At 40.4% G+C, this 26,897-nt stretch overlaps 1 protein-coding gene across 12 annotated transcripts in view; it reads left to right on the forward strand.

Moving 5' to 3' along the window:
• The window catches only part of svila (supervillin a), a 94,227-nt gene that overhangs the window by 19,138 nt on the left and 48,192 nt on the right, over window positions 1–26,897 (forward strand). For 8 of the 12 annotated variants that reach the window (XM_060940107.1, XM_060940109.1, XM_060940098.1 and 5 more), the window contains exons 2-13: window positions 5,723–5,783; window positions 11,568–11,659; window positions 13,096–13,156; window positions 13,323–13,465; window positions 15,194–15,863; window positions 17,563–17,634; window positions 20,164–21,045; window positions 21,437–21,610; window positions 22,161–22,195; window positions 23,580–23,644; window positions 23,869–23,999; window positions 25,418–25,513. In XM_060940107.1, the coding sequence (XP_060796090.1) occupies window positions 13,149–13,156; window positions 13,323–13,465; window positions 15,194–15,863; window positions 17,563–17,634; window positions 20,164–21,045; window positions 21,437–21,610; window positions 22,161–22,195; window positions 23,580–23,644; window positions 23,869–23,999; window positions 25,418–25,513 (2,276 nt within the window). In that variant the 5' untranslated portion in view covers window positions 5,723–5,783; window positions 11,568–11,659; window positions 13,096–13,148. The remainder of the gene's footprint in view (window positions 1–5,722; window positions 5,784–11,567; window positions 11,660–13,095; window positions 13,157–13,322; window positions 13,466–15,193; window positions 15,864–17,562; window positions 17,635–20,163; window positions 21,046–21,436; window positions 21,611–22,160; window positions 22,196–23,579; window positions 23,645–23,868; window positions 24,000–25,417; window positions 25,514–26,897) is intronic. The other 4 variants (XM_060940104.1, XM_060940103.1, XM_060940106.1 and 1 more) reach the window with 4 other exon arrangements.

Below are 26,897 nucleotides of genomic sequence, written 5' to 3' on the forward strand. Positions count from 1 at the left end.
TTAACTCCCCATGCACATCTGTATTGCAGTGTGCCTTGCCAGATGGTAGTAGGTACCATTTTTATGATGGTCTTTGGTATGACCCGACCGTGAATAGAACTCCCGATCGAGAGGCGGACACGCTACCACTAGGCCACTAGTCGGTTCTGAGATGAGATGCACCCTGCATATTGTAATACTGCTTTGTACCTCAAAAGGTGGTGGTCACTGTAGCACCCAGGCTGCCCTCAGTCCAAAATGAAAGGATGAAGTCGCGCACACGACGTCCCCATATGTGGAAGTCATTGTGCTGTTGGACCCCGAGTACAGAGTTGGCTTTCACCGGTAAACACTCAAAACCAATGCTATCTTATTTACAGACTACAGAAAGCTGAAGAAAAGACAAGAATTGTTGCATTCGCAGAAACAACTGGAATCCAGGAACTGAAATGTGGATTAGTGGTGGCCGTTTTGTGCTGGATCTTTTTGGAGAATTGAAGAAAAGCAGGAAAAGGGACCCGATTGGGAGAAACTGAATCACAGTACCAACAATGATGTATGGACAAACTGAAGGGTGCCCACCGGAAATAAGTCATGGTTTTATTTGCTGTGATTTTCAAACCAGATTAGTGGAAAACACTGTCGTACAGAGGAAAAACGGCTGGTACCGTATAATCTGAGCATGTTGTGTTTTTATTTTGATATGTGGTATGTTGTGAAGCAATGGAGACTTGAGGTAAGAAACAGGAGTGTGCAAATGAGTAAAGATCTTACTTTACAGAAGCTTGATCAGTGTTCATAACGTGATTACTTGTCTAAATACTGTACAACTCCTGACATGCATCCTGTTCTCTTTCTTGTGGTTTGTCTCATATCTATACAGTGACAAGTTCATGAGTGTTTCTAATGGGTGTAGTGATGGGCTCAGAGCTGTATGCAAAATTTCTTTTCTTTTTTTTTTTAATTTAATGTAAATTCAAAATCTTTCTCACCAGCACTTCATCACATAGACGAGCAACTCCTTTCATTGGAAAGGTCCAGTCGTGCTGTTTCGTGTGATGCACTCAACCTCGCTTCGTGAGCAATTCAACTGGGAAGAAGGGATGTAAATTTGGATGCGATCCATGCCAATTGGGTTTGGTTACATATCTGCCATATCGCGAGCCGTAGCGGTGATGAGTCGCTGTGGCTGTTTTTCTTGATTTAAAAACTGAGCTAAGCAAGCTATAACACGAACTAAAGGCTGATGGCACATGCTATGATTTAAGATAGCAGTGTTATCTTGGGCTGTCGGCGCTTCAGCAGTTTGCAGCATAATATTTTTTTTTTTTTTTTTTTGGGGGGGGGGGTCCTGGCTCTTAGTGATTGGTGCTTTTTAAAGAACTGATCACTGTGAAGTTACATTGTATCAGGGCTTTGAACCGGTTCAAGGAACGAAAACCGGGAACTTTTTCTATTTCACATGGAACAAAAACGAAACCAGAAACTTTATTATTTTTTATGTTCCGGAACAGAAACGCTTATTAAAAATAATGGTAACCAGTTAATACCGGTTTTTATTTCGTTCCTCAAAGTTTCCGTAGCCTACAAATATAAGTCATTCTTCTCCTGCGCAAGTTTCTATGACCCGCTGGGGTTCACTTCCTGTGTGACGTTCGCTGACTGAATGGAGAGAGCGGGAGGGTGGACTACTATCACGTCTCCACATCTTAAATAAGAGGTAAATATTGCAGTCTATCATTATTCAAAAACGTCAATTTCAAACACGATATCAATATATTTGTCCACGTTAATGAGAGGCTCGCGAACATTAAATGACGTTAACCTCTGTTAGCCTATCAATGCATAGGGCCTGACTAGCCTTTGGTAACACGCTAAACGAATTCTCTTTCATTTTTGGCACTTTTTCTGTTTGTGTAGATGGGAAGACATACTGAGAATCCAAATCGCCAACATTTGAAATAATTGTTTTGAATTATTTCTTGTCTTATTTAATGAAGGTTGTAATAGAATTAGCCTACATTTGGCTTAAGCTGGATGAGACAGAGACATAATTTTATAGCCATTTGTTAAACAGCTGACAGGGAGCGTAATTAACCGTTCCAGGAACTAAATTTTTTTGTTCTAACCGGTTCGGGAACGTCTATTTAATGGTGGAACCCAAAACCGGAAACGTTAAAATTCCGTTTCTGTTCGGAACGAACCAATAGGAAAAAAATTCTGGTTCAAAGCCCTGCATTGTATGAACCCAATAGTGTTCAGTTAAAAAAAAATTAAAAAAATACAAATAAAATAAAAAAATATTTAATTCAATGTGATTCTATGATGGTGGAGATGCATCTGGGGGAAGGGTAGGAGGATCAGTACATTTTCTTGTTTCTTCTGACAGAGATGGGAACCCCAACTTACTGGAGATTTATACTGCCTTATTTATTTGAATGTGGAGCATGAATTTGCCAGGTGGCCAATTATTACACACTGCACCGTTTAAGTATGCATGTAATATGGTTTAAAAATCTATTTTTAATATTACAAGTTTTGTCTTAAAAGGAATCGGGCTGCTTTATGTTTCTGGCCCAGAAATGAGCTCCGCCCCAGAGCAAACATAGCTGCTCAGCTCTGCCACTTTCATTCAGAAGGCAGCTCATAAAACCTACTGAGATTTGAAAGTTTTGGACACCCTGCTTTTTGTTTGTTTATTACATTTTTGAATATATCAGTTGTAAAATAAAAATGTACAGTATGCTACACATGGCTAATGAGTCAAGATTTTGTCCTGGTTAGGTTAGAGTTAGCTGCAATAAAATGATATTTTCTAAAGTTTCAGTTCATTATCCTCCTGTTTAAATTTCCACATTTTTATGACTTTTGGGGTTTTCACACGGCACATATTTGCATTGATGCTGCACCGATGTATTTTGTTGCGATATATCTTACACCGGTGTAAATTTTGTGGAGCGTTCACACGTCACAAACCTGCTTACTAGAGAGAAGCGTGTTAGCACCGGTGCAGCCCCACTTGCGTTCACATGGCAGTTTTTGCGACCGTGCTGTACGATAGTAATAATGCGGAAATGAAATATGCGCATGCGTGAAAATGTACTTCCTTTTCCCGGTTGTCATGGCATCACCAAGCGCCGGGAAAACAACGTGGATGAAGACACCAGTGTTGCCAGATACTGCTGACGTTTTCCAGCCCAAAATATGTTCAAAACTGCCCAATCTGGCAACACTGGAAGACACACAGTTCTATTGTTGATATTCGCCATTTTGGAAGCGCAAAATACCAGGATGCAAATTATGCAATGCCCGTATGTAATCAACTCTCCTCACACGTAGCAAGTCTACCCCTGTAGCGTTCAGACGTCCCATTTTATATCGGTGCTGCCCCGCAAACTAGCATTTACTCCGGAGTAAATTTCTTAAACCACCTCCCGAGCAGGGTTAGATTTGCACCGGTTTAAGCAGCTTTCAGGGGCTACACCGCTATAACTTTGTGAACGCTCGACCGGGGCAGCCCCGGTGCTACACCGGAGTAAGTTGCCGTGTGAACACCCCTTTTGTTCATTTGAACAAAAATGCTAAAATATATGGTGGTAAACTTTTGACTGGCAGTGTATAAATGGTTTTAAAGTTGTGGGTGGAGGGGGCGGCTATCGGCGAGAGATACATTTCGAACATATAAACAAACGATGAATGAATAAATAAACAAAAGAAGAAAAGCAAAACAGCATTTGCAACAAGAACACGTAAAAAGCTATTAAATTAGAAAATAAACCATAAATAATTTATAGGTATATCAATCAAAACAAAAATACAAACAAGGACATACTAGGCGGTTTTGAGTTTACATGTCCGAAAAGGAGTGGGCTGAAGTAAAAACGTATTTAATCCCACCCATTCATAAGTCAATATAAATTGATTTATCTAGCTAATTTTAAAAAGGTATCATCAGTGAGTCACTTCTTAAACAGCGCAAGTCTCTAAAATTACAAACTCCTCCTTTAAGATTGCTGATGGCTGCAAGCCTGATGACACGCGTTGATTGCTGTCTGTTTTGCAAGTGCTGATCAATATTAGTGGGGTGAAGCAACTGTTACTGTTAGGAACGAGTGTGATATTCCAAGCTCTTGACTTTGGCAACTATGAATAAACAATGAGCGTTTCCTTTAGACAACTTCAGTCTTCATGTGATTTTTCGTGTGTGTGTGAGGGAGCCTCTCCATCTCTCCACACACACTCTTGCCTGATCAGCTGGTGCTGTGCTTTGTGAGGTGAAGGGAGATTTCTAGGCAGTGAGGAATGTTTTTAGGGGATACTCTTCCCAGCTGTGAAAACACTCTCGATACCAAAACACAACAGAGCCCTGAGAGAAGCTCCAGAACTCTCGTTTACTCTGCCATCTCAAATGATGTTTATAACAAGTGAGGGAGTTGTAACATCGACGCACCCATCATCGCTAAAGCCTCATAGATGTGAAAGGGTAGATTTGGGACGTGTGTGTAAGCTTGAGCTGGAATGGAAAGACTGTGCTCAACTGTCATATGATGCTTGCGTAGTATTAATCTTTTTTTGCTTTTATAAGAAGTGTTATTGTTTCAGGTGTTGGAATGACTAGACACCATATTAAGTGAACTCAATAAAGGCGCATTATGGAAGTGCACCACTTTTTTTTTTTTTTTTTTTTTTTTTTTTAATGTACTTTGTAGACTGCTTTAGACATGCAACATTTATTTCTTTAATTTTTTTTAAATTGTATGCCTACTCTGTTTTTCTTTACTGATTTTTTTTTTTTTTTTTAAGTGTCAGTCATCCATTCATCTTCAATAAATGCTTCGTCTTGGTGAAGGTTGTGTTGGAACCACAGCCTATCCCACAGGGTGCAATTCGGGAATACACCCTGGATATGACGCAGGGCACAATGTGCATGCGTTTACACCTCGGCCCAATTTCAAGTAACCAGTCCATCGACTGGCGTGCTTTTTGAGAGGCTGGAGGAAACCAGGGTACACTGAGGAAACTCGTATGGACACTGGGAGAACATGCGAGACCGACTCCACGCAGAAAGGAACCCGAGCTCAGAATCTAACCAGGGACCCTGGAGCCATAAACAACGCTACCCGCGACATCCCAATGTTAACCCAATCCAAATCAGAGTAAAATAAACTTTTTGAAAACTTCAACAGAACAAGAATGAAAAACATTGATGGGGTGGTGGGAATGTGGATGGCATGTATTATTCACAAGTCTTTCATTCACCGATCAGAATTATGGTAAAGAGTGTCAGAAGTCACAATCATATCAAATATCAAGCAAGAAGAGAGATGATCTAAACTGATGTGGTTGGCTTAGTTTTTTGCAACTCCATTTTGGGATAATTGAGTTATAAAGATCTCCTGAGACGACTTGATGTAGCCTTTTCCATAACGTGGGTTCTGCTCGAGAAGTACTTTTATACAGTAATTATGTGCAGATATTGGATTATTTTTTTTTTGTGAACATTTGCTGTTTTGCAAGAATAAATAGAACCATTATGCATTTCGTGTGTGGTTTATGAGGTGAAAACTGTCCACAACATGTCTAAGGAATGTACTCGCAGACTTCTCTGCCTGGTTCTGTTCTGTGTGTGGATTTTAAAATTGATTTTTAGCTGTTAAATGTGCTTTCAGTTCACTTCTAAATTGTCAACCTTTCAGTTCTGTTTTTTACAGAATAAAGAGTCCTGTCTTATTCTTGTCAACAGGCATCACAGGGGAGGCCATCACCAAAGTTGCCAGACCCAAGCTACCGCAAAGGGCTTTTAGGTAAACTTTTTTTCTTATTATTATTATTATTATTATTTTTTAAGTTCATTCTTGGGGAAACTATGTGGTAGAAACATGCCTGTAGTAAACCACCTGCTTTCTTTTGCATCCTAGATGCAAAAGCGCTATACAAATAAACTTGACTTGACTAGATCATGCATCTAGAAATATTTGTATGTTTAAAAAATAAAGTTGCATAAAATGAGTTATCAGTAAGTATTATATAATTGGATCTCACTGGTATTGGAAAGCATAATTTAGAATGATCTAAAGGGCATTAGTCGCAACTCCTGGTATTTGGAAATTTAGTTATTACAAGATTGCTGCCAGACAAATGACCATTTTATCTCTGTTGCCCTCATAATTCCTGTCTGTAACACATGTGATCTGCTAAATTCAGGCAAACTAAAACTCTCAGATAATTACTTTGGTTTTCTTTTGTCACATCATACAATACTGTGCAAAAGTCTTACGCACATGCAGAGAAATGCTGTAAGGCAAACATGCCAAAGAATAATCTAGAGCAGCGGCTACAATTATCGACACCTTTTACAGATTTACGTACCAGTAAACAATTTTACAAAGGCGAGTTTCGGTTCCAACCGTTATTATTGGTTAAGTAATCAACCGGAAGACACCCCCCCACCCCTGGCATTTGATCTTGTCTGATGACCCAGCTTGTTACCAGAGATGGGAAATTTTTTTTTTTTTAGATTAGATTAGAGAGCATGATCAGCAATTTGAGGAAAACCTGGACGTCATCATCGCAGGTCAGCATGGTGGAAAGATCATGAACATGTTTTTACTTCTCAAATTCACCAACCTTTCATGATCTCCTTGTCAACCTACTTTTGTTTCTTACTCTTTCATTTGACGGTCACCATTTTGTATCTAAACACGTCTTTGAGAAGTCCTGTGAGGTGTCGATAATAGTGATCACTTTCACTGATGTCCACCATTATCGACACCCTGTGGAATTGACATTTTACAACTGTTATGGATCGATCCTTGTGTAACATTGTTGAAGTAGATGAAGTACTTTTATCTAAAAAAAAAAGTGCTGTTTGTTTTTGTAATTTTTCTGATTCATAATGGTGGAATGTGTTTTTTTTTTTTTTTTTTTTTTTTTTATATATATATATATATATATATATATATATATATATATATATATATATATATATATATATATATAGTTATAGTATTTGGAATCCTATTGCAATAAATAGAATTAGACCAGAATGAAATTCCTAGCATATTTAAAAAAAAAATTTACATGCTTTTGAAAATATTCAGATTTTTTTGTTCCATTTAGTATTTTATTTTTTTCCCCTTTTGCAGTTTGTTGTAAATGTCTACCACCATTGTAATATCAGTAGACATTTAATATTTTGGTTCGAGGAATGACCTGCAACCTTTGACCTGGATGTTGACATTTATTGGTAAACTACAAAACTAGAAATTTAACATAAGCAGCAATGAAAAACAAAATGTGATCTATGAAAATACTTAGTGGAACAAATGTTTTCTGATACAGGTTAAACATGATCAGTTCATTTGTTTACAAACATTAGAATTACTTCATTTACGTAAGCACAGACATTCATATATTTATAGAAAAGATATTTTGTACTAAATATAATTATGTAAAACAAATTGTACAACCCCGATTCCAAAAAAGTTGGGACAAAGTACAAATTGTAAATAAAAATGGAATGCAATGATGTGGAAGTTTCAAAATTCCATATTTTATTCAGAATAGAACATAGATGACACATCAAATGTTTAAACTGAGAAAATGTATCATTTAAAGAGAAAAATTAGGGGATTTTAAATTTCATAACACATCTCAAAGTTGGGACAGGGCCATGTTTACCACTGTGAGACATCCCCTTTTCTCTTTACAACAGTCTGTAAACGTCTGGGGACTGAGGAGACAAGTTGCTCAAGTTTAGGGATAGAAATGTTAACCCATTCTTGTCTAATGTAGGATTCTAGTTGCTCAACTGTCTTGGGTCTTTTTTGTCGTATCTTCCGTTTTATGATGCGCCAAATGTTTTCTATGGGTGAAAGATCTGGACTGCAGGCTGGCCAGTTCAGTACCCGGACCCTTCTTCTACGCAGCCATGATGCTGTAATTGATGCAGTATGTGGTTTGGCATTGTCATGTTGGAAAATGCAAGGTCTTCCCTGAAAGAGACGTCGTCTGGATGGGAGCATATGTTGCTCTAGAACCTGGATATACCTTTCAGCATTGATGGTGTCTTTCCAGATGTGTAAGCTGCCCATGCCACACGCACTAATGCAACCCCATACCATCAGAGATGCAGGCTTCTGAACTGAGCGCTGATAACAACTTGGCTCGTCCTTCTCCTCTTTAGTCCGAATGACACGGCGTCCCTGATTTCCATAAAAAACTTCAAATTTTGATTCGTCTGACCACAGAACAGTTTTCCACTTTGCCACAGTCCATTTTAAATGAGCCTTGGCCCAGAGAAGACGTCTGCGCTTCTGGATCATGTTTAGATATGGCTTCTTCTTTGAACTATAGAGTTTTAGCTGGCAACGGCGGATGGCACGGTGAATTGTGTTCACAGATAATGTTCTCTGGAAATATTCCTGAGCCCATTTTGTGATTGCCAATATAGAAGCATGCCTGTATGTGATGCAGTGCCGTCTAAGGGCCCGAAGATCATGGGCACCCAGTATGGTTTTTCGGCCTTGACCCTTATGCACAGATTCTTCCAGGTTCTCTGAATCTTTTGATGATATTATGCACTGTAGATGATGTGTTCAAACTCTTTGCAATTTTACACTGTCGAACTCCTTTCTGATATTGCTCCACTATTTGTCGGTGCAGAATTGGGGGGGATTGGTGATCCTCTTCCCATCTTTACTTCCGAGAGCCGCTGCCACTCCAAGATGCTCTTTTTATACCCAGTCATGTTAATGACCTATTGCCAATTGACCTAATGAGTTGCAATTTGGTCCTCCAGCTGTTCCTTTTTTGTACCTTTAACTTTTCCAGCCTCTTATTGCCCCGTCCCAACTTTTTTGAGATGTTGCGGTCATGAAATTTCAAATGAGCCAATATTTGGCATGAAATTTCAAAATGTTTCACTTTCAACATTTAATATGTTGTCTATGTTCTACTGTGAATACAATATCAGTTTTTGAGATTTGTAAATTATTGCATTCTGTTTTTATTTACAATTTGTACTTTGTCCCAACTTTTTTAGAATTGGGGTTGTAAATAAAAATATCGTTAATACCACATACCAGTGTGTGTGGGTTTTTTTTTTTTTTTTTTAATAAATATAAATAATCATCTGGATGTCGGTAACCGTGGACAAAGGTGTTGATAATGGTGGAATGGTGTCACGTGATCTGGTACGCCAAGTAATCGGGAATCACCCCCCGTGGAAGTAATTGTAGTAATTATTCATACACGGTTTACGTATTGAAAGCCTTTTCTACTTTTGCAACGGCCAAAAGATCATTAAGGTCTCCAACTGTAGCCGCTGCTTTAGTAGTAATATAGTAAACTGTAATAAACTAGACAAAGGCAATGTTTGGTGTTACAACTCCTTTTTGTGTGTGTGTTTTTTTTTTTTTTTTTTTTTTTTTTAAATATATATAAATAGTTGTGGGCACAATTTCAAATTTGTAACTATTATTAACTTAAAAAAAATTTAAGAAAATTATCTGATGTTCAAGAATTGAAGAATCTGCTGCAGTTCTTCTGAAGACTTTGATTTGCACTTGTGGGTTTTTTGGGGTGTTCTTTGTTTTGGTATGCAACACCACCACCCCTTTTTTTTTTTTTTTTCCCCCCATTTATTGGTCTGAAGTGTTCTGTTACATCATGTTGGTATGCCAGTAGAACCATTTTTTTTTCCCCTTGTTTTTTGTTGGAAAGCTAATGGTTGAAATAGAACATGCTTCTGTACTGACTCGGTAATGCAGAAGTCATAAAATAAATCTTTAACAATATGTATTAATAAATAGGGTGCCAAAGATTTTTGCATAGTACTGTACATTTCCCATGATTCATGGCTTTACATCTAATTTGTGAAGTACTTGTTACTCTTCTAATTTCTAATGTTAAGATACATTTTGAACATTTGTGCAAATACTGCATTTCTAAAACCTTTCATGGTTTCATCAGCAAAAATGACTAGTCCTTGGTTAGTCTCGTTTCCTAGTCCTTAGGTTCCATTAGATCAGATAAACCTTTTGTCCTCACTGCTTATCCTGATAAATGTTTTGAACATGTAGAAAATCCTGTTCAGCACTGCCAAAAATGCCCCCCTCTTTTTTTTTTTTATAATTTTTTTTTAATTAAAAAAAGTGGCTAAAGTAAATAAAAAATAATATAATTGTTGGATGTTACGCTTGGTATAATGCATGCTCACACTTAGGCTACGTTTACACTAGACCGTATCTCTTTTTCTTCGCGGATGCACTGTCCGTTTACATTAAACCGCCTGGAAACGGGAATCCGCCAGCGTCCACGTATTCAATCCAGATCGTGTCAGCTCCGGTGCTGTGTAAACATTCAGAATACGCGGATACGCTGTGCTGAGCTCTAGCTGGCGTCGTCATTGGACAACGTTACTGTGACATCCACCTTCCTGATTCGCTGGCGTTGGTCATGTGACGCGACTGCTGAAAAACGGCGCGGACTTCCGCCTTGTATCACCTTTCATTAAAGAGTATAAAAGTATGAAAATGCTGCAAATACTGATGCAAATACTGCCCATTGTGTAGTTATGATTGTCTTTAGGCTTGCCATCCTTCCACTTGCAAGTAGTAAGTGATATGCGCTGGGATCACACACACAGCGGCTCAGTCCCGAATCGTGGCTCGTGCACTTCACTCGCGCACTCTGTGAGCTGCGCAGGGCCGGAGTGCGCACCCTCCAGAGGGCACTCGCTGTTCAGGGCGGAGTGATTTGGAGCGCAGGATGCCTGCGGAGCCGAGCGTATCCGCGTATTGGCGTTGCTGTGTGCACGGCTAACGGTTTTAGTGTAAACGCGAATCGTTTTAAGAACGTTAATCTGATGATCCGCTGATTCGACGTAATGTAAACGTAGCCTTAGATTTGTACACTTTACCCACACTGCAAAAAACTGGTATCTTGAAGTGAAAATATTTTTAAATAGTTGAAACAATCGAGCATTTCCTATTAGAAGAATACAAGGCACTAATTCTAAGATTATTAAACCGAGTTCTAGATTGCAGCCCATTTATTCCAAGATGCCTTGTCAAGTAAAATTATCGGTCCATGCAGCAAGATAATTTCACTAGTATTAAGTAACTTTTCTCCTCAAATTCAGTTTCAATTTTTTTTGCCGCGCAAGTGTTGTTGTGCATTTTCTTTTTCCCTCCTACTACTTTCAAACTTGGCCTTTTAAATACTCCTCGTTCTTTTCATTTTGGAATCCTGAACATTGCAGCATGCCACTAACCTCATTTTTGCTGTAAGTGTGGTGCTTACAGTAGTTGGAGAAATAACACTCTTGTTAGCTGTGATCTCGAGTTGCACAGTTTTCAGAGCTGAATGCACCTCTTCTGCCAGGACATTGTTGTGCTGCTGTTTTTCTCTCTGCAGTAAAACTGACCCCCCCCCCCCCCCCCCTTTTTTTTTCAGCACAAATTTTGTGCTGACTTTCAGTTTTTGCTGGCTTGCATTTATCATCGTGTGTGACTTTCTTAGCTTAAACTGTTTGGGTTTTTTTTTTTTTTTCCTTCTTTCTCCTCTCCTTGTTTCTCTCGCTGCAGTTTTCATAAACAGTTCTCATCTGAGGATAAAGACGACGTTGCCCAGACCCCAAAGGCTGTCGATGTCAATCATATTGTCTCTCTACCCAAAGGTGATTTTTCCAAAATTACTGCATAGTTTGAAGGGAGGAAATGAGCCGTGTTTATTTTTGCTTTGTTCATTATATCATGATCCAATCTGTTGTTTATTGTTGCTGCTACACTCTTGGAAATAAAGGTACCAAAATGTACATTGCTTTTCACTGGTACCATCAGTAGGACTTTTGTACCTTTCACTATGGATGTCTTACTAAGGAAGTTGCATGTCCTGTACTTTTTTTTAAATGGGTTTGAGTAAAGCTTTATAGGTATAATCAGTGGTCTGTAAGGTCCAAATATATACATCATATTTTATTTATAAAGAGATACCCTTAATGGTACTACTACAATGATGATGATAAAGTACAGGTTAGTAGCTTTATTTCTGATCCCACCCTCAATCACTCCAGGCCCATTATTCAGTATACAGTTTGACTTTTTTTGCATTTATCCTTTGAGTGTTTATTTTTGGATGAGATTTTATTGGCCATGAGGTTGGGGGTTGAGCTCCATGTAGGATGATGGCCTATTTTTGGTTGGCTGGGAGCCACCTGTTGTTCGACACTGGGGCATTGTGTTAGGAAAGGCTAAAGCATGTACTGTATGGTTTAATAACGGTAGAACAGAATTTGGTTGAATTGCCACAAGGGCAGCTACTATCGGGTGAGACCGAAAGTCGTCTTGCATGATTTTAAATGTTGGTGTTTGGTTTTCAATTAGAGGAAAATGTACTTCCTAGCAAAATCTAAACTGGTACTGAAGTTTAAATGTAATTGCATGCCTAGATTGTTATATTGGAAATGTAATCACTTCATTTGTGAGATGTCGATTTCTTCATCTGTAGTCAGGGAAACCCACAGGCATGTAGCTGATCTTTTAAGATAAGATCACATACCCTATTGAATCATTTGGTTTTAGATGCCAGAAAAATATGAACCAGATTTCTTTATCTGGGTGTACTCTGGTTAAAGATTGAACACATTTGTTGCACTTCAACCAACTGATGCCATTCAAAACACATTTTGCTGCCTCACTTTTATAATGCGTAACATATTTTTGTTTGGTTGAGCGTTTTGGCTCTCTTGTAGCTTCATTTCAGCAGCTGTGGGTACGAAAGCCAGGAAAGTCTGAGCTCTTGGACGTTTCTGTATTCAGGATGTTTCTCTTAGTTTCAGGCTGATTTACTCCGGAGGTAAATTTATTTGTTTCATAATGGAAGGAAAAGTAAAGTCCCCCCCCCCCCCCCCCCCCAAACTCATTCTAACATGAAGAAAATGTTATTAAAAAGCCTTTTATTTTATACTTCAACTGAAGTGGTGCTATGTATTCTTGTTTGCAGAATAATACTTTATGATCTGTTGTCTCATGGTATTTCTGTTCGTCTGTCCATACTTGTGTTCCATTTTACACTATGCCTAAATACACAGGTAATCTTTATTTTCCTCCGCAGTCTCAGAGTTAAGGAAACGTTTTGAGCACCTCAGTCAAAGTGACTGCTGGGACATGAACAGGTGAGAACTTCTAACTGTTAGTCCACAGAGCCTGTGTTTACAGGCGCGGTGCTTTATGTTCATAAATTTAGAGTCCTGCAAAGATTTATACTGCGAGCTTGTCTGAATTTATGTGACTGTCATTTTGTGCCAGTGATCTGTTATCCATCTGTCCTACTCCTTTTAGGAAAGAACGAATTGCACGGCGGCTGGAAGGAATTGACGATGTTCAGTTTTCACTTCCAAGTGCCGGTCTGGTGACCAATCGGTTATTGGAAGAAGACACTCCCAGATACACTCGTGCCACGGATTTGTGTGACCCATGCACAGGTACTTGCCGTGTCTGTTGTATTGAAGATATTAATGTGGGTACACATGATGTTTTCAGAAGAAAAAAAAAGTATGTAAATATTGATAATGAATCAATATCAGGGTTGCCAGGTCCGTAATTCTTCTGTGGTAATGAGCCACATTTGACTTGAGGCGGGTGTTTCTTTGTTTGGTTTTGTTTTTTCTTCATAAAAGAATTTCTTCAATTGTTACTTTTGTGCATGCAGGTTTACACAATGATCACGTACTACTCTACTAGGCTCATCTGTTTTGTGTTTTCATTTGGTACCTCAAGCACTGAAACAGCGCTTGGATGCATGGCATGTCATGATGCAAGAATACCTGCAAACGAGTAGCCCATTTTGTGAAAGATTCTTAGCTGTTGAGGCTGGTATGAGACGTGCATTTTCGGGATGTTCTCGGTGCAAGAACTCGCACCATAATGGTGCTGCTCACATATCTTTAAAAAAACAAACAGAGAAAAAAAACCGTTGTCTGTTTGCATTTGAATGCCTTTTAAGTCCTTCTGTCTGTCACTGATCATAAAAGCCCTACCTTCAGGAAACTGGCAATGGTACATGATAAGTTTACTCACTTTACTCCATGCAACTTAGCATTCAGTTGAAGCGAATGTCAACCCAACCTCTTTTTAAGAGAATCATTTCTTTGTACAGCTCCTGGGCTTGAAAAACAGATTTCACACTTCACAAAATGTACCGAAATCCTAGAGCAAATGGCCCAAGCTCCCAAAACAAAAGTGTGAAAATGACCCAAGTGTTACTTTGGAAATGTTAGAATATGTTGTCGCCTATTACACTCAGTGCGTTTACATGCACATAGAGAAAATCGAATTTCTGCCGTTGCTCGACTGAAATCGAAGTTGTAAATGCCATGGAAACACCTTAGCTAGGCTGAAATTGAACCGAACTTGATTTCTCGTAATCGAGCTACACGACCTAGATTATGTGATTTTTGCCAAGCTAATTGGTGCATGTATACCCTATCGAGCTACGTAGTCGAGCTACTTACTTCAGCACTGCCCCTTCCGGAAGTGACGAGTGACGAGACCACAAGTGGGAAACACGATAGCCTCGGTCGGCATGACAACAGTAGTAGCGAGCAGCAGAAGAGGTCAGGAGGAACAAAGAAAGAAGAGAAAATGGTGAGCAGAAACATGCACTTCTGGAGCAATGAGGAGACAGAGTTCATGCTCATTCAGCTTAAGGAGTTGAATATATTAAAATTCATGGACGGGAGGAAAAACGTGCAATGGAGAACACGGAACTGATAACTTTGTTTACACTCTTGAATAGCTCTTCTTCATGACGACAACCGGAAGTGTACCAACACGATGGGGCTTGTAGCGCCACCTGTGGCTCGGGTGCACAATGTACCTCACACAATAGCTCGATTTCCTTGTGTGCATGTAGGATTGGATTTCTCTGGCATCCCTGCTGGGACCCTTTGCTCGATTACCGACAGCAGCTTGATTTGGATGTGCATGTAAACGTACTGACTGTTTTTGGTGAGTCGCTTTGAGTTTTGTGGAAAGTGGGCTAGTTTTGAATAGCCATTTGACAATTTTTAGAACCCAGACCTGGCAGCCATGATCGTTTGTAAAGTGCATGTTTGAATAAAATAATTCGGTTCTTAATAACTTTTGTGTTCATCCAGTTGTGGTGTTTTAAAGGAGGTTAAAACTAATTAGTAATTTGCTTTGTCTTTCAGTTTCTGTTCAGCACTTTAGCAAAGATGAGTCTGGTCTGTCAGACCCTCGCAGTTTGGAGAGCGTTTCACTCCACCGGAGCCGGATGGAAACGCACATGGCCCAAACCGAGCCTCCCTACAACCCCAGCTCTGCTTTAACAGCCGAACAGGAATCTAAAGCCGAGCGCATTGCCCGATACAAGGCCGAACGCAGACGCCAGCTCTGTGAGCGCTACCGCATCTTGCTGGATGAAGAGGCAGATGCAAACCAAGTCAGCCAGTACTCTAGAATGCGTCGGGAACCTGAGGGGTCAGAGCGCCAGTACAGGGGGCATTTGGAGGGAAAAGATGAAGTGGAGCATAATGCCAACACCTCTAACGTTGACGCAGATAGAGTGACTGCTGAGGCCAGTGTGGAGCAGGAGTGCAGCAGAGAGCAGGCTGAGGTGTTCTCTGAACATGAGAGGAGGATGAATCTGGAAAACCAGAAAAGGGCACATGACCAAGGAATAGTGCATGGAGGAGGAGTAGCTCCAGACCACTCTGCCCCTTACATAGATACTTCAGGGGAGGCCAAAGCTTCAAGGGAACAGGGGATGACTGACTCACCCAAGGCGAGCCAACCTGCAAAGCAAGTGGCTTCTCTTGGGGATTTTGGAGAACAGCAGGCTCATGTCCTCCAAAAGCAAGGGTAAGCTCAGTATGTTCACACGTCACCTGTTCGGTGTTACATGGCCGTCGTTCTTTGATACTCCATATTCCCCTTCCCCCCAGTTTGTGTGTATCTTCTAGGAATACATTTTGGATCATCTTCGGCAATGAGGGAAAGCGAGAGAATGAATATGGTGGGAAGCTAACTTGCTCTGATTTTAAGATCAAACATCAATACATACCCCAGTGGCTTTGCTCTGCCAATCTTTGCTTGTATCAACACATTGGCATAATCAAGGTCATCATTCTCAAGAGCTTCTAGATCATCAGATTGGATAAAGGAAATTTTGAAGTGAATAGAGCTTTTCAAGGGAGGTAGGGTGTGGCTAGTAGCCTAATGGCTGGTGGCCACCATCTTGTTTCTCGCACTCAGTTTTGCAAGGCAGTGTTCGGTACATCATAGATCTGTCACACATCCAGTTGTTCATTTCCTCCAGAGATAAAGCTGAGGGAGGTGATTTATTTAATTGCTGTGTGGGGCTTTTTTTTTTTTATTTTTTAAATAAATCATGAATTCCGGCAAGTGAAACTACTCTATGCTGTGGTTCTATTTCTTGCTGTTGCCTTGTGATTTGAAAGCTTATCCTCATTTTCTGCAGAGTGCTTGCTTCTATTATTTATACATAATATAAATAATAAAAACCCGTTAATGTGCTGGTACATGGTGCCCCTGGTAACTTGATTTTTAATCATTTTTGGTTTTGGCTTGGTGTGTACAGCTTTGACATGATCACCTCACCAAGCTTGTGCCATCAGTTATTTTGGTTTTGTTTGTGGCACTTTCTTAAAATCGTTTGTACATTTATCAAGGGTTTGTTTGGTTGGTTGGTGCTTTTTTTTTTTTTTTTAAAGTCATTTTTAAAAAGACAAATATCACACTTGCTCAATTAAGTATAAGAATTGGAAAATCCTGTATAAAAACCTTCATGCTTTTCTTAATTTTGAAGTTTGCTTTTCAAATTTTTTTTTTTTTCCTTCTTATTTCCAGAAATCTCTGTGTAGTGTTTACAAGTTAATCCAGCAAGAAGTAAAGCTCATGGAATATTTTCAGTTTCGAATAGTCAGGAAATTCCCAGTGTTCTTGGAGATTGGAGTCTTGGGTGTAGACTGGCTTTAAATGAATATTTTAATTTGTGCACGCTTTTTGCACAAAAACCTCCATAAATTTTAAGTGTCATTTTAGCTTTTCGAGTATCTTAAGATGAACATGCCACTTACATCAGTGAGGTTAACAAATCCTACAGCTTTTGTCCCGTTTTTGGGGACGTGTTTTGATCCCCACTGCAATTCAGAAACATCCTCGTTCCTTTGGTGGAGTTTAGGACATGACCTTAAAACATTAGCTCACAACAGCATAGGGTCAGATTTCATAACTTGGCTGAGCCTCTCATCCCGTGTTATATTATTGTTGTTGCTGTGAGGGTTGAGATTTTCTATTCACACCATATATCCTCGTCATTTGTATCGATATTTTTATATACTCTGATGCGGTCGCAATATTTGGTGCCACATTTGGTCACACACCAGTGTACACGGACTTTGACTGTTACAGGTTACGTTTCACTTTAAAAAGTCATTCTCTGGACCATTTATACTGGCACATTTTGTATGTATTAGTGTGACGTTCTATCGCTCATTATTACGTTGAGTGGCTCATTCACTCTTGTTTTTATATTTAGCGCCTATAGTCAATGGTCACTCCAGACTGATTCAGAAGGAGACACCATTTCCCCAATCAACTGGCCCTCCAGGTACCTCGCTTTCAGGATGATTGGGTGTGTCCGAGACGCTTCCATTAATTTCCACCGCTTTTAACAGCACGACCCAGTTCAAAAGATTTTAGCCCCTTCTCTTAGACCTAGCCTGTCCACCTCGAGTTCAGTAGGGTCCTAGCACTTCAAATTATTTTAATTCAGCCTGTGAATAACAGGAAAACCTCCAGGAACTGACGGGCCTTGTACACCTAGAGAATACCTTACAGATGGTTATAGGTGGTGGTTGATAAATATTTGCTGCTATTCTTTCTACGTTCACTGGATATGAGCAATCGCGCACGCGCACACACACCTGATTGGCCACTCGTATACTGTAAGTAGAGAAAACAAAATGGCAGTGAGTGTTGCTGAACCAACTGAGGACGAAATAACTCTACTCAAAAACAAAACTGCCCAAAAAGGCAACAAAATATGGAATAAAAATATTTGATGATGCTACATGCCTTGTTGGCCATCAGCTCATATACAACTCAATTTCATGGAATAACTGTTAAGTAGACTCAGTCACTTGAAACTAGCAAGTAAGCTCTACGAGAGGGGTTGGATTTTAATTTTTGAATTGGGTCTGATTGCTTTAACCATAGCCATCCCTGACACACACCCCATTTCCCCCCCCCCCCCCCTTCTTCCACCTCCATCAGTCCCTGGTATTGTTGGCTTTCTTGATCATTCAGCATGTGAATTCGTTTTTAGGTTTTACACTGGTGCTTTTTTGTAAAGTCACTAATTGTCTTAATGCACCAATTAATCAAGCAAGCATTAATTGCGCATAGCTCCATAAAATTAATTTTGTTGTGTTTTAAGCATGTGTTGTATTAGAGCTGTTTAGTTTCTTGTCGGTTGAATTAAGTCTAAAGTTCTGTTCACTTAGTTTTTGAGACATGAAATCTGCAAGACTTGGTTTGGTCAACACCAAGCTACCAAATGCTCATTTGAGACAAATTGTGTTCCTGGCTTTTATCCTTTTTAGTCTGCCAAGAATGGTGGTTTATCTGTCCCGCTCACTTTATTTTATTAAAATGTTTTAGCCAAGCCCAACAAGCAAGCAGGGTGAAAGGTAGGCAGTCTATTTCAACGGTGTGATGCATGCAAGGCTCATCTCCAGTCATTGGCAATGTGAGCTCTACAGTGCTCTTGACCAATAAAAGAAACTGGTTCTTTTAACATGTTGAGAATCCACTTTTGATGGACCTTTTCTGTTTCGAACCACTTGTGGTTTTGTAGTCTGGATCTAAAATATGTTTACATTATCCTGTTCTCACTGGTTTGTATTTGACTGACTGACTAAACATTTAAGTAGTTTAAGGTTCCCTCTGGAAAATCCTGTGGTTATATTTAGTGCCAAGATATCGTAAGCTCATTAATGGAGGTTTAAGTCTGAGCGGGTTCTTGTAATCTAACGCACCCATTATTTTGGCTTTACTGTATGAGGCATGACTTTTAAGGCAGTTAATGGGTCTCTGTTTAAAGGCATGGGGGGGGGGTTGGTATTTTTGACCTGTTGAGTAAAACGATACGAAAGAAGCTTGCATAATTATTTTAGTCCATATGGGACCATGAACAATCAGCCCAGATGCAGATGGGCCTTATCTTAGACTTGGATGAGGGAAGACTGCTTTTACTAACTTGGAGAGTGTTAAAGAGCCAGCAAACGAGTTCTGGTGCAGGTGGAGTTGATGACCTTCTGTCTGGACAATATTATAGCACACAGCTGCAAAATTTCAAACTTTGATGGAGCATAGGGTGTCAGGGTACAAGGTGTCCTGTTCATAGAAACAAACCAAATATTGGGCTTTTCAGGGTTCCAAGTTCAGCCAATGATGCAGGGAAAAAAAAATTTACTGTTGCAGCCCACCACAAGAAACATGTTTTCCACACATTTTTCAAACAAATTTATGATTTTAGGTACAGAAGAGTTTGAGAGATCTGCTTCACCCCTGCTGGGGTATTGCTTTGTTTTGGAGAGTCAACCTTAACTCATTTTATGCTTAATAATGCTGACTAATGTCCAGCCTGTTGGGCAAAAGATAAATTTGAAACGTTCCCTAAAACGTGCCACCCCCCCCCCCCCCCCCCGGCATTATTCACACAGTCAAGGTGGATTATTTCAAAATGAGGTATACGAGATGAATAAACTATGAAGTTGTGGCTTTACTGCTGCCAGTTGTCAATAAATTCACGTTTTCAGCTTCAAGGGTTTTGGGGTTTTTTTTTTCCTCAACTGTACATCTGGGAATTTTCAGTTCTAGCACATGTTTCTCATTACTGCTGCCCCAGGGATGATGAACTCTTGATACCATATTAGTGTCTTAGTGTTTTCCCATAGATTATCAGGATGAGTTTGATTGCATCCAAATCCAGCCAAGCCTTAATATATATAATACAATTTAGATCAGAAGAAGGGCAACAAGACTCCGTCGCTGCCTATCTTGTGCAGTGTTGTCTTTTATTTCAGTTCCTTCATTGTTTAACTTGGTGTTAACCTTTTTGTTTCTCCTCCTGAAGAATCCGAGTCAGGGAAAGACTAGCTCGTGATGGGCTATCGCACCAGAGTGCAGAGCTCGGTTCCCCATCAGATTTCCCCGAGTACCATGGTCATACACAGATTTCCACTACACACCAGGAACATCCAAAATCCCACTTCCCATACCATCTGTCTAAGATGAATCATTCCCATACTGGGCAAGCTGAGCACCAGGACCCTGGATGCTATGGTTACCTCTCCATTGGCACGGAGCCTTCATGCCCCCAGGTTTGGCAAGAAGCTGAAGCGCAAGTGAAGGAAATGGGTAGTCAGGCAATGGCAGAGGGGCTTCTGAAGACTAGGAAAGCAGTTTTGCCCTCTGAAGTCAGACAGAGAGAGAGAAGTGTTGATGACATCCACCGTGGAAAAGCTAAGGATACAGATCTGACCTCCTGCCACCAGGAACACACTGCACCAAACAAAGAGGAAGTCCTGGTAGCAGAGCCCAGAGGAAGGCAGGGACGATGGTCACGGAGAGATGAGTACACTGATCATATATCTCGACTTCAAGCAACTGAAGAAATGTATGCAAGAACCAGGCAAGCCCAGGAGAGAGCACCCAATGGCTGGTATAACCAACATGGAATCAGCTGCCTGCCATCAAGCATCCAAGGTTCTGCTCCAGCGTCAAGTGGTAGATGGGCACCAGAGCCAGCCAAACAAATGAGTGGATACATATCAGACTCAGGGAAACCTCAAACAACTCTTGCAGCTGCCAGCCAGGAAGCCATCCACAGGAGAGAGGTGGTCCCTCAGGAGACCAGGGCCACCAGAGACAAATCGCCAGTAGACAGGAGAGTTTCTGTAGCCCAATTGCGCCAGTCCTACCTTCAGACTGCAACGAGTGCCCAAAAACCTGAGCAGTATGTGGTTCCTTAAACCTATCCTGCACTTTATGCATCTGGAACTAACCTTAACTAATGCTAAAATGGCTCCGTTTAACCTCTTAAGCAAGAAGAAACTACAATAAATCTGCTTGGTATTCGAACTGCAATAATTCTAACTGTTTATCTTTTTATTAGTTTGTCAGTAACAACTCTTCTCAGCCTTGCTTGAGTCATTAATTTTTTCCCCCTCTTCTCTGGAGCCAGGAATGAGTGTCCTATTAATCATTTAGCCTGTGTCTGGTAACCTTTCAGCCTTTTCTGGATCTCTAGATCTGGCACTGATGCGATTTTAAATTTTTTTTTTTTTTCTTCCCCTTCCCTCTCTTCCTTCCTCTGGCTCTTTGCTCATTCCATCCTGTTGTGGTAGGGTAGAGTGCTTTCCTGCATCTACTGAGGTGCCCTGGAGAAGCGAGCGAGGTGGTAGCAGAGCTTCCCGTCGCCCTCGGCGATACATATCAGCCCATGAGAAAGAGACTAGAAAGACTTCCGAGAGATTTAGAACTCAGCCGGTCACATCAGCTGAGTGGCGGGAGTCTGATAGGTGGGGTAGATGAAAAACCTGATCATGCATGAGTAATAAAGGATATAACTATACAATGTGACCTATATTGCAACTACATAACTGAATTGAGCTGTTCAACTTGCTTGAATTATATCGAGTGGTATGTCCTGTAAGGAGCAGATTGGCTTGCCTTTTTTTTTTTTTTTAAATAATATAAACCATTAGCTTCCAATAATATTCTTCCTCCCCATAATCGCACAGCAAATACGTTACTAAATTAAATACACATGCACTGATCAATGCTTTATCCAATGCTTTTTGTAAAGTAAAAGGGTCATTGTGGTACTCGTGTTATTTCTGGATTTTGGTTTGACTGAAGGATTTGCTTAACAACTGTTGCTGCTGCTTTTAATCCACTTCTCTGTCAGTCAGTATAAAGCTTGATTACTCACTTGACCACTTGTATTGTTGCTGTTCAGGTTTCTGTCCTCTTGCCTCTTGTTGATTTTAACTCCTTAGCTTGATCTAGTTAATTTGATCTTATGGGTTTCAAATCCTCCTAAGATGGTGTTTTTGTACTTTTCCACAGGTATTGTCCAATCCCAGAACCACAAGTCACTGAAGGTAATTTTTGTTTTTAATTAACCTGGAGTAAGCACAATCAATCCCCCCCCTTCTCGTTTTCACAACAGATTTGTTCTTGTACGTTCCTTCTGAAAGCAAGTCTTCTCATCTCATTATCTCTAGCCGCTTTATCCTGTTCTACAGGGTCGCGGGCAAGCTGGAGCCTATCCCAGCTGACTACGGGCGAGAGGCGGGGTACACCCTGGACAAGTCGCCAGGTCATCACAGGGCTGACACATAGACACAGACAATCATTCACACTCACATTCACACCTACGGTCAATTTAGAGTCACCAGTTAACCTAACCTGCATGTCTTTGGACTGTGGGGGAAACCCACACGGACACGGGGAGAACATGCAAACTCCACACAGAAAGGCCCTCGCCGGCCACGGGGCTCGAACCCGGACCTTCTTGCTGTGAGGCGACAGCGCTAACCACTACACCACCGTGCCGCACAGCAAGTCTTTTAAATGCATTTTTAAGACTTGTTAACGGTGAAAACAAACTTGGGCGCAATGCTTATTCAGACTGGATCTAATCCATTTAGAGGCTGTCTTAAGTCAAGAAATTGGATTTTATTTCAAATCTTAGATGCACACTAGTTGGACTTGCAGTAGCATTACCTCGTTCAGCAATATTCTAGACTTTCAGCGGCTTTCTGTACCTAATAAGGTATAGGTTCAAGCAGTCAAGTGATCTGAAATGGAGTGTAATGAGATTGTGGTACAGAGATGGACAGGAAAGCAAAAGGGCTTGGATGGATATTGGATGGTGGAGCAATAGGGTCTTGCTCGACCTATTCTGTCTCAACTTGATCAGTACTTATCAATTAATGTTTTAATTCCACCATCCCCGGCGAATAAATGTACTAATGAACAAGGGTGCAATGTAGATTTAAGATTTAAAATCTTCCAGTTCTCCGTCCTGAGAGACGATTATTAAAATATCCACATGCCATTGAATTGGAGCACACAAGCTGACGCTCCTAGCTGAAGTACTTAAGCTGAACAAATGTTCCTACCCATAGCTCGAGGCTGTGTCAGATAACCATTCTTTACAGATGATGTCAGAACTACAGTATCGTCCCACCTGCTGGCTTGAGATCTTGTCCAAATTAAGTTGCAGTAGCCTGCAGCCTCGTAACAGCTGGTTATGGCCAGTGACCTAATTAGAAGACCTTCACTTGTTGACAACAGAAATAATTTGCTTGTAATTGGTTTGAGAGTGGAAAGCAGGAATGTGTTTGTGTGTCTGAAATCTTTTCTCCATGTGTGCTGCACTTTGTGTTGAATCCATGAGGTATTTGCTTTGAAAAGGCTGTTCTCACGAATATTCCTTCCAACTTGATTTCTTTTTCTTGGTCATTCTCTCTCTTTTCCCAGTGGATGAGGAGAAGTTGGATGAGAGAGCAAAGATGAGTGTTGCTGCCAAACGTTCTCTCTTCAGGGTATGTGTGTGTGTCTGCCTGTTTGTGTTGGTATGCTCAAAAGTATGTACACATTTTTGTAGCACTACTCAGACTTCCAGCTGCGTGCACACAATCACCAATGCCTATTTTTTTTTTAAATATAAATATAGTTAAATATATACGACTTGTATGTTTTATGAGCAGTGGGAAGATCCCCCCCCCGCTTTTCGTTTTTTTTATGTGGAAGTTTTGCTGTGCTACAGGAGCTGGAGAAAAGTGTGGATTGTGCAGCTTTGAAGGCCCAAAATACTGCTTTAGCACGCAGACTGAGAAGAGGTCAGGACCGCTACCGTACCCAGCCCATCACATCAGAAGAAGTGGTCATTGCTGCTACGTAAGATGACAAACATGAGCGCACACTCTTCCTTTTATGTCTTTCCACCTGTCTCTCTCATGCGAGACCTTTTACAGAAATAACTGTGTAGTCAATGAAGAGTGAGCTGTATGGCAAAAATATCATTCATCATAGTACATAAGTTTGCAAACACCGTGCCAGGGGAAACCATAATTGAGCTCAGTGATGGTTTATTTAACTTCATTCATATATATATATATATATATATATATATATATATATATATATATATATATATATATATATATATATATATATATAAATAAATAATATGGCTCAAAAATGTCTTGATCAACTACATTGTTTGTTACCAAAAAAAAAAAGTGTTGATGCCTTGGCCTTCAGTTAATGTTCACGTTAAACATCAGAATGGGGAGAAGTGTGATCTCATGACTGTGACATGGTTGTTGGTGCCAAGATGGGCTGGTTTTCAGCATTTCTTCCAGGATTCATATGCACCATTATCTTTGGAGTTTATTTAGACTATTATGAAAAACACAAACATCCAGAAAGTGTCGGATCTATGGGCAGAAGCTCATTGTTGAGCAGTCAAAGGAGAATAGCCAGGCTAGCTGGGCTGACGAGAAGGATCTGGAAGCTCCGATAACCACTATTTTACATCCAGAGTGAAACAGAAAAGCATCTCAGCATGCACATTGTAAAACGTTGAGGTGGAAGGGGCTAGAACAGTAGACCACCATATCGGGTTCCACTCCTGTCAATCAAGAACAGAAGGCTGAGGCTACAGTGGGCACAGGCTCACCAAAAGTAGACAGTTGAAGATTGGAAAAAGACCAGGTGAGTTTTTTTCCACTGCTTCAAAATCCCAGGAGGTCAGCAGTTTCTGAAATACTCAAGCCAGTCCTTCTGACACCAATATTCATGCCGCAGTCAAATCATTGAGCTCTCATCCCCCCCATTCTGATGTTTAGTGTGAACATTAACTGAAGCTCCTGTATCGTGTGTATTTTTGTGCATTGTAATTCCACATGATTGACTGGCTGGTAAACGAATAACTGATTGAATGAGAAGGGGTACAGCTGTTCCTATTACAATGCAAAATGCTTTAATTATGGCTTCCTTAACAGTATGTTCGTCTGAAAACGTAAGACTTTGGAGTGTCGTCCCCTTGCCAAATTATAAATGGCTCTTCTATTCAGTTGTGATTTTTAAGCATTATTTGAGCTGAATTAGTTTGACTAGGTAATTATTTAGTGGTTATTGATTTTTCACCTTATTCTGACCTGTATTTCTGTGTGCTGTGATATTTGGGAAACTCTACCAGTCACATCCTATTTTTTTTTTTAATACTTATTTCTGATTTCTCTCTCTTCCCCTTTCTTTATATCTTCACTCTTTTTTTTTTTTTTTTTTTTTCTTCCTTTTGTCCTGTGAAGTTCCCCTGGTCCTCTGTCACAGACTGTGTCTGTTCATTCTTCAGTAAAACGTGTTCCTAGTCCTACTGTAATCAGCAGCACAGTCACCCAACACAGGTATCCGGGAGTCTGTCTTGTGCTCGTCCACCTACGTACATGAGTCTGTGTGTATGTGTGTAGAAGAGGCATGGGCACTCAAGTGGAAACTAATGTGTCTAAATGTCATCACATTTAAGCATGTACATAACACACTTGTTAACACATGCACTATAATGAGGTCTGGATGCAGCAAAAGAAGCAAAAGGTCTGAGTAGTGTGTTAGTTCACACTGCGTATGTAAAAATATGTATAGGTGCAGTGCTCCCTCATGTGGATTAAACCAGTGTCGCATTAAGTTGTACATTGCTGTTCAAAAAGTGCCAGGGGCCTCGTTTATAAAGTAATGCCTAGAATCCTAAATATGGGTGTTATTTCTTAAAAATACTTACTTTTATATTTAAAAAAAAATAACACAGGCCATGTGCATATGACTTCTGGCAAAAGCAATATTGAAGGCTGGTTTCCTCTGACAAGATGGAGGGTTTTTTTTCCCCCCTCTTTTTCTTTTCAGTGGAGTTTCTGTAAGCAGTATTAGGCAAAACCTACTGACCCAATTTCCATGAAACTTGGTGGAAGGGTGTAGTATAGACCAAGGAGGAACCTATTAAATATTGGAACGGATCCATAAATTTTCACTTTAGCAAAAGTTGAGACAGCATTTATGTACCATGCATCTTAAAATCCAGTAGATGGCACTTAATTTTAATGGTAACACAACATGGCCAGTGTAAAAATACGATGACTCCAGATCCACATTTATAGGTACCAGTAATCCTCTAAGGCCAAGTTTACATTAGACCGTATCTGTCTCGTTTTCTTCGCGGATGCACTGTCCGTTTACGTTAAACCGCCTGGAAACGCCAGGGTCCACGTATTCAATCCAGATCGTGTCTGGTCCGGTGCTGTGTAAACATTCAGAATACGCGGATACGCTGTGCTAAGCTCTAGCTGGCGTCTCATTGGACAACGTCACTGTGACATCCACCTTCCTGATTCGCTGGCGTTGGTCATGTGACGCGACTGCTGAAAAACAGCGCGGACTTCCGCCTTGTATCACCTTTCATTAAAGAGTATAAAAGTATGAAAATACTGCAAATACTGCCCATTGTGTAGTTATGATTGTCTTTAGGCTTGCCATCCTTCCACTTGCAAGTGGTAAGTGACTTGCGCACAGCGGCTCAGTCCCGAATCACTGCTCGTGCGCTTACCTCGCGCGTTCTGTGAGCTGCGCAGGGCCGGAGTGCGCACCCTCCAGAGGGCACTCGCTGTTCAGGGCGGAGTGATTTGGAGCGCAGCCGCTGAGGAGGAAGCGATGAGCCGCACTGACACATTTCTCAACTTGCGTGCCGAATTAGTCATGTGATTAGCGTATCCGTGTATTGGCGTTGCTGTGTACACGCGA

The sequence above is a fragment of the Neoarius graeffei genome, chromosome 14 (assembly GCF_027579695.1).
Source record: "Neoarius graeffei isolate fNeoGra1 chromosome 14, fNeoGra1.pri, whole genome shotgun sequence".
NCBI lineage: Eukaryota > Metazoa > Chordata > Actinopteri > Siluriformes > Ariidae > Neoarius > Neoarius graeffei.